Genomic DNA, 7452 nt, shown 5'->3' with positions numbered 1-7452 from the left:
TGCAATCGGTTCAGTAGTTTTTGCTTGAAAGAGTAACAAACACATACACACATCCTTACAAACTTTCGCATTTGTAATATTAGTAGGATTGTAACTATTCGAATGCCTTAGTGAAACAGCATACAACATTTATAAACAACCCAGGAAGTGCCCTCGAAAAGCGGGTTTTGGTAATTTGGTGGATCAGAAACAATATAATCAGACGGACTTGATACGCATTCAGCGTAACCTAGCTCAACCATTTGTACGCAAACATTCGTATAACGTACGCATGTTTGCGTTCATACACGGAAAAAAAGGTGTGTGTGTGTGTGTGTGCGATACACACACGACAGAAGTGAAACTTCGGTATATCGACAAAAGAATGAGATGAATATATATAACAAGGGTAGGATAATTACGAAGTTTATTTGTTTAACAAAGAGGTGAGACCGATAATATAAAACGGTATGTATATTTCTGTCTCACTCTCTGCCGGCTACATTCTACACATTTTTGTATTTGTGTCTTACCTGTCGTTTGTTCCGTTGCATCAGGTTTCAGGAAATCACAACGATTCTAAAGAAGTATCACTTCAAAAACAGTTTTCAAATGGTCCTCCCACGCTTGCGGGTTTGCGTGTACGTGCGTACGTACGTACACAAAAAATCTTTCACTATTGAACCCAACTCGCGCTTGACCCAATTCCGTAAGCTTACCCTCGTGCGCGGCTCCACGGTGAGGCAGTAGGGCTGATTCTGGTATTGTTGTATCTCGCCCGTTATCTCCGCCACTTTTCTCCTCTTCGAGAAGTTTATCAGTTGCGAGTTGGGGAGGTAGTCTGGAAGGAGTTCATTGTTGTTATAGATTGACTAGTTGCGCCCCGCGGTTTCATGCGCGTAAGTTTGTATCCCGTAGGAATAAAAAGTTTCCTATATGTTAATCCAGTTGTCCAGCTATGTACGTACCAGATTTCATTGCAATCGGTTCAGTAGTTTTTGCGTGAAAGAGTAACAAACACACTTACATCCTAACCAACTGTATTAACGCATAATTTATGAATTAAATTGTTACTATACAGATGAGATATTTTCAAATTGATTACAATACATCTCAAGTTGTGAATTGTGGATTGCATAGTGTGTGTGTGTGTGCGCGTGTGTGTGTGTGTGTGTGCGTGTGCGTGTGTGTGCGTGTACATGTGCGTGTGCGTGTGTGGTGTGTGCGCGTGTGTGGTGTGTGTGTGTGTGTGTGTGGTGTGTGTGTGTGTAGTGTGTGTGGTGCGTGGGGTGCGCGTGGTGCGCGCGCTCACCCAGGTTGCCCTCCTCGATGTGCAGTATGTTGGTGAGGTAGATGCCGCAGAAGGGCACGCAGGGCGGGTTGATGCTGCGCAGGCGCTCCTGGTAGCGCTTGAAGTGGTCCGAGTTGAGCGCGCGGAACTGCTCCAGCGAGCGCAGCAGCCGCAGCGGCACCAGCTGTGTGGGGTTTGTGTATATTTAGTATGCTACGATCTATGCTAAAGGTGCCCAATGTTATGGGCATATGGATTTGGAGCCGACTCGAAACCGATCTCGTCCCACCAGCAGCGACACCACCAGCAGAATAAAGTTTTGAGTTTGAATTTAAGCACACCTTTTAATCTCTTCCCCACAGTTCTTCCAGTTTTATCAGGGAATGGCGAACTTTGCTTTTTGTGAACATTATTAACTTCCCATCTATCAATCACATTAAACACACCCTTCAACTACACCACTCTTACGTTATATCACTTGGCAGGTATCTGTCAGTCATCTGGCAGGTACGTCAGTCATCTGGAAGGTGTTTTTTAGTCACCTAGAAGATGTTTGTCAATCACCTGGCAGGTATCTGTCAGTTACCTGGAAGGTATCTGTCAGTCACCTGATCGTTGTTAGTCCGTCACCTGGCGGGTATCTGTCAGTCACCTGGAAGGTGTTCCTGAGGCGGTGCACGCTGGCGCTGCCGCAGGCGGCGACGACGGCCAGCACGCCGTTGAAGTTGTTCAGGTCGCGCAGGCAGATGGCCAGCTCGAGGAAGCGGCAGACGACGCCGGCCCGCTCCTCCACGTTCTCTGACTCCACTATCCACTTCTCCATCCAGCGGGTGAACTGGGAAGTGGGAATGTCGTTCGGTTACTGGCTTTCCGCCCGCGTAGTAGATAGAGATAAGGAAAACACAATAAGTGAGGGGGGTTTTAGTTATAGAGTTCTTGGGATGAAAATTGTTCTATCGCATCTTTCGTACGCAGTATAACAGATAACATAGTATTATACCACTTGTTTTGTATTATATACAAATGCGTTCACTGGAAGTTTCTTTGATAAACGTAAACTCGATAAATGGGTTTTAGTCTGAGGCTTTCGACTCCTACATGTTTTTTTTAATATTCTTTATTATATATTTTCATATAACATTTCTTAGTTAAACAAAAGGCTACCCTTTAACATTTGATAAAAAGCAAAAATATCGAATTAAGAATCTCCTTCATTTTTGTGAACATTAGTTAAAAAATTTCAATTAACATTTCTACTGGGTTATCTTCATAAAGCCCGTAAATAGAAAATAATTCAAAAATGATTAGCAGAAATCAAAAGAGAATCGGAAACCTGCATCGATTTGGGAATGCTACTTACATTCGTCGTATGTTTGATGATCTTCAGTAAATTTGGGCTGGTCTTCTCTTTGTCCTTTTTCGTCCACACGGCCCCAACTAGTTCCGAAGGTTTTACCTGAAAATATTAAATAAGTTTTTTTACGATGTATCCATGTTACAGGGTGATTATTATTAATATTTTATTCAAAAGTTGCCCCAAGATTCTGACGGTACTACCTCATGTCGGTAGAGCTAGTACAGGGACCAACGCCACCCAAAATCGAAAAACGACATATATATCCACCTGTTGGTGGAGCTGCAACCGGGAGCAGCGTCATCCATTACCGCTGTTTACATCCCCTCCCCTCACACCCATCCACCGGAGGAGTTTGACCGCTTAAAACAAACACACCCAAAACCCGGTCCCCCCCCTTCCCAGGTGTGACACCCACCTGCCGGTAGAGCTGGAACTCGAGCAGCGTGAGCTGTCGCGCGAGCTCGAGCGGGTGCAGCGCGAGCGGGTGCCAGCGGAAGCGCTCCGGCTCGGCGAGGTGGCGGCACGGCGCGGGCGGCAGCCGGTCGAACACGTGCGCCACGCCCTCCGCCTCGCCCCCGCCGCCCCCCGCGCCCCCGCCGCCGCCCCCCGCCCCCGCGCCGCCGCCCCCCACCCCCGCGCCGCCGCCCCCCGCGCTCTGCGCACCGACATATAGGGTCATTGGAAATAATCACGGTAATATTGTACATGTGAAACTTTGTTTGGATAAATAAATCATCAGAAACCAGTGAACGGATGAAATGATACTATATTGGACACACCAAAAATAAATAATACAACGTACATAATAAAAATACAAATTGCACAATAGGCGACCGTATGACTACAGAGCCATCTCTTCCAGGCAACCAAACAAAAAAACCAAATAATAGAATACATAGGTAGGTGTTTTATACCTCATATTTATAAATATTTATGTTTAACAAGCTGCGCCCCGCGGTTTCACCCGCATAAGTCCATATCCCGAGGAATATTGGGATAAAAAGTTGCCTATATGTTATTCCAGTTGTCCAGCTGTCTACGTACCAAATTTCATTGCAATCGGTTCAGCAGTTTTTGCGTGAAAGAGCAACAAACACATACACATCCTTTCAAACTTTGAAGTAGAAATTGCAGAATATATAATAATAAATAATATTAATGAAAAAAGGATTGTGTGATTTTATGAAACCACGGTTGAAGTGAAACTTTTTCACATGGTCAGCCGATGGAACTATAGACGCCGCCATATTGGCTTCGGCTGCTCTGACTTCACTTTACTCTATCCCTACTCCGCCGCCGACCGTCACGCGACATGCGATACACAGACCAAAAATTTTCCTGGTTTTTTGAAATAATCACCTTCCTCTGCACAATCTTGAGCACGCTCTGCACCCACTTCTTCATAGGTTTCCCGTCCACCGATTCGAGGAACTCCTTCAGTTTGTCGAGCAACGCCGGGTCGCGCTCGAAGTCGTAGAAATGCTGGTCCACCCAATGCCTCAGCACGTTTATCACACTGTGGACAGATATATATTTGCCTTTTAGCTTAGGTTGGACCACTAGCTGATAATGTGTGTGTGTGTTTTGAAATGACATCAAAAAAAAAAATTAGAGATTTTCAATTCGACTGTACTCTATTTAGGATTTTTATTTTGTGACTCGGTAACTCCGCAGGTTTTCAACCGGGTGACGTGATTCTTTTTCTGTTTGATAGGGAATTTATGTTATAAGGCCCAATTTGAGAGTTTCAAGTGTTTTTTTGAAGTCGGGTGTTAACCTCTGGCACTTAGGCCAGCTGACAGCGTCCCGGATGGTCTATTCGATAGTTGAATACGTTATTCATCATTCCGACACAACACAAACATCCGAAAGTCGCGAATCCATCTCCGAAAGTAACCCTCTCCCCCCCTCCCCCTCCATCCCGAAAACTGACCGAAACTTGACCGGCTGCTGGAACTCCTTCCGGTACCGCTTCCAGTCCTCCCGCGCCGTGTTCTTGCTCAACTTCTCGGCGTCACTGCTCGCCGACATCTCTTCCACGCACTCCGCTGAAAAAGAAATTATTGAATTTTAATTTTTGCTTGACATGGTAACATTTTAAATACGTCAATCCGGTACACATTGGCAATTGGATAAATACATTTTTGAACTGCAATATATTTTATATAGGTATTTGACATGTCAACATTTAAGTTTGACGATCCGCGCCATCTATTGAGATGACCTTAGGTACTTAAAACCGAGGAGAAGAACCGGAGGGATCAAGGGTGGCCGAGAGGCTAGGCGTTGCTACTGTTTGGCTAAAAGACGCGGGTTCGAATCCCGCCTCGTTATAAATTTTTTTCTATTCTTTCAAAATTTCTCATTTAGAAAGCATTTCAATGCTATAAAACTAAAAATTAAATCTCTAGTATATTAACCATAATAAATGACTCTATCTGTCCGACTGTCTTTCTCCCTCTCCCACATAAAAAAATAAGTACATTTCACATATCTGACATTTCATACTAAAACATTCACACCGAAATATATGAATAATTTAAAAATAACTAGATTTCCTTTACAATAAATATACATTACCGATATCCAGATCGAGATCCATGAGCGACGCTTGCGGACTGATGTCCTTTTTAGGCGTCTTGATCCTTGGGACTTGCGTGCGCAAACGTTTACACACAAATAAAAAAGTATATCCTACTCATTTCATATATTGTAAATTATATCATATGTACTATAAGAAAAATAGTGTGCATGTGTACGTGTGTGTGTGTGTGCATGTTTATGTGCGTAACAGTGTAAATTATCACTATTATTACTTATTAATATAGAAGATATCGCTTTACATACTATTATAATACTTGCTTTACTGTATGTGATAATTTACAGAAGGGTTAAGGTGACGTCTTAAAGCGTTACTAATTCTATGTGTGGGAAAGCGATGACAACAGACGACCTATATAGCTCTGTCTTTTTCACACACTGGAATTAGTATTGCTTTAAGATGTCACGGTAACCCTACAGGATTGTGTTTGTGTGTAATTTTTTTTCATATTTAAAAATAACTTAAACGTGTGTGTGTACATTGGAGTTTGTATCTGATCGCATGGATCAACGAAAACGTGCAATGTTTGTCAATGTGTGTACATGCTTATACGTGTGTACGTTACAGGTGTGTTTCGATGTTCGCATGTTAGAGCGTATGAGTGGGCGTGTGCGTACTCATACACTCTTACATTTCTGTGCGTGCGCATTTGCGTATGCGTGTCTATATGTGCGTGCGCGTATACGTGTGTGTGTCTGTACGTGTGTGCTTTTATACGTGTACACTCACACGTCCTCGGCGCGTCGTACACGTCGCTCGGCTCCGGTATGCGGAACCTCTCCACCAGCAGCGCCAGCAGCTCGGCCGGCGAGCAGAACGAGCGGTAGGTGGTGAGGAACGTGCGCACCAGGTTCAGGTCGGCGTATATGTGGTACGTGAGGCGCTCCACTAGCTTCAGGAGCGTAGCGCCCTGGAAGAAACATTTTGTATGTGGGAGTCAAGTACGCTTCGGTACGAATTGGGTCTGCTCGCACTGGGGGAGTACGACACCCCGCGAAAGACTGTCGTGAAATAGTAGCACCCTACTGTGTTTCATATGGCGTGTGAGGAGGTCGGAGGTCCATCTCCTTCTCCTCACCCTTCCCAGTCCATTTCCTCTTTCCAGCCATCAAACCTTTTCTTATCCCTTACTCCTAAAAGCGGGAAACGTATCAGCACAGAAACTACCTCTGTTCTGTTCATGGGTGGTGGTGATTGCTTACCATCAGATGACCCACGAGTTCAATTGCCCGCTATTACATAATAAAAAAAAGAAACGAAAATATGTCGTATGATTTATCTAGTTTTAGATCCAGCTCGATTTGTATGAAAGTAGTGCCCTAAGGGGAGCGATAAGTTAGGATTCTTTACCTTTATCAAGGGCGTCGGACCAGCCCTCTCTTCTAGCACGATATTGTCGGGCGAGTCGGGCTCCGCGAAACGGTAGAGCGACACCGGCGGCAACTTCAAAGGGTGCCGCTTTTCCAACTCTAGTAGTATGCTGAAGATGAAAAAAAAAATAAGAAAGAAAGAAAGAAAGAAAGAAAGAAAGAAACATTTATTTGACTCCACAATTAAAAAAAAATAAAAAAACAATAAACTTACAAAACAATACAATAATGAACACAAACAATCACAATAAAAAAGCTTATACAAAAAAAAAACAATTAAACAAAGAAAATAGAAATAAATATAAAAACAAGAAACATAAAGTGGAGCCAAATGGGGTAGCCACTCAGCCTACGCAGCAACGCAGTTGCCACACTGATTTTCAGTGGCCCCCCTCTGTGACAGTTGGAGCGGCAGACGTATTCAAATACATATTAATTATATAAATACATATAACTGATAGATTTATATAAATAAATAAATAAAATGTTCTATAATAATACATAAAAGATTAATAAACAGACAAATAGATAATAAATATTGTTTATATTTAGATTTGAAAATCTTCAATGACTTGGAGTTTAATATTGGAGGTGGAATATTGTTCCAACACTTGGTTGCAGAATACTTAAAACTTCCCCGGAAAGCAGCTGTTGAACTCCTCGGAATGGCTAATTTAGAAAAGGAAGAACGGGTATCATAATCGCTCCCGTCCCCCATCCATGTTAGCTTGCCATATAGATATTTAGGTGCTTTCGTCAAAACTACTCCAAAAACAAGTGACGCGAGGTGTAACCTCCTACGACTTTCCATTTTTAGGCACCTACCTTCTACCAAGTACGGAGTAATATGCGT

General features: G+C 43.3%; 1 protein-coding gene across 1 annotated transcript in view; it reads right to left on the bottom strand.

The window, feature by feature from the left end:
• LOC119838099 (protein son of sevenless) overlaps window positions 1-7452 on the bottom strand; it is a gene marked incomplete at its 3' end in the record, with an annotated part of 32287 nt that overhangs the window by 11668 nt on the left and 13167 nt on the right. The window contains exons 12-22 of the mRNA XM_038363911.1: window positions 6580-6709; window positions 5959-6139; window positions 5208-5279; window positions 4561-4675; window positions 3987-4143; window positions 3259-3282; window positions 3043-3213; window positions 2631-2726; window positions 1923-2105; window positions 1292-1454; window positions 607-820 (exon numbers count right to left, since the gene is read on the bottom strand). Coding sequence (XP_038219839.1) covers window positions 607-820; window positions 1292-1454; window positions 1923-2105; window positions 2631-2726; window positions 3043-3213; window positions 3259-3282; window positions 3987-4143; window positions 4561-4675; window positions 5208-5279; window positions 5959-6139; window positions 6580-6709 — 1506 coding nt within the window. The remainder of the gene's footprint in view (window positions 1-606; window positions 821-1291; window positions 1455-1922; window positions 2106-2630; window positions 2727-3042; window positions 3214-3258; window positions 3283-3986; window positions 4144-4560; window positions 4676-5207; window positions 5280-5958; window positions 6140-6579; window positions 6710-7452) is intronic.

The sequence above is a fragment of the Zerene cesonia genome, unplaced genomic scaffold, assembly GCF_012273895.1.
Source record: "Zerene cesonia ecotype Mississippi unplaced genomic scaffold, Zerene_cesonia_1.1 Zces_u001, whole genome shotgun sequence".
NCBI classification, from domain to species: Eukaryota; Metazoa; Arthropoda; class Insecta; order Lepidoptera; family Pieridae; genus Zerene; species Zerene cesonia.
The sequence above is the reverse complement of the archived record's forward strand: the minus strand, read 5'-3'. Positions and strand labels throughout refer to the sequence as shown.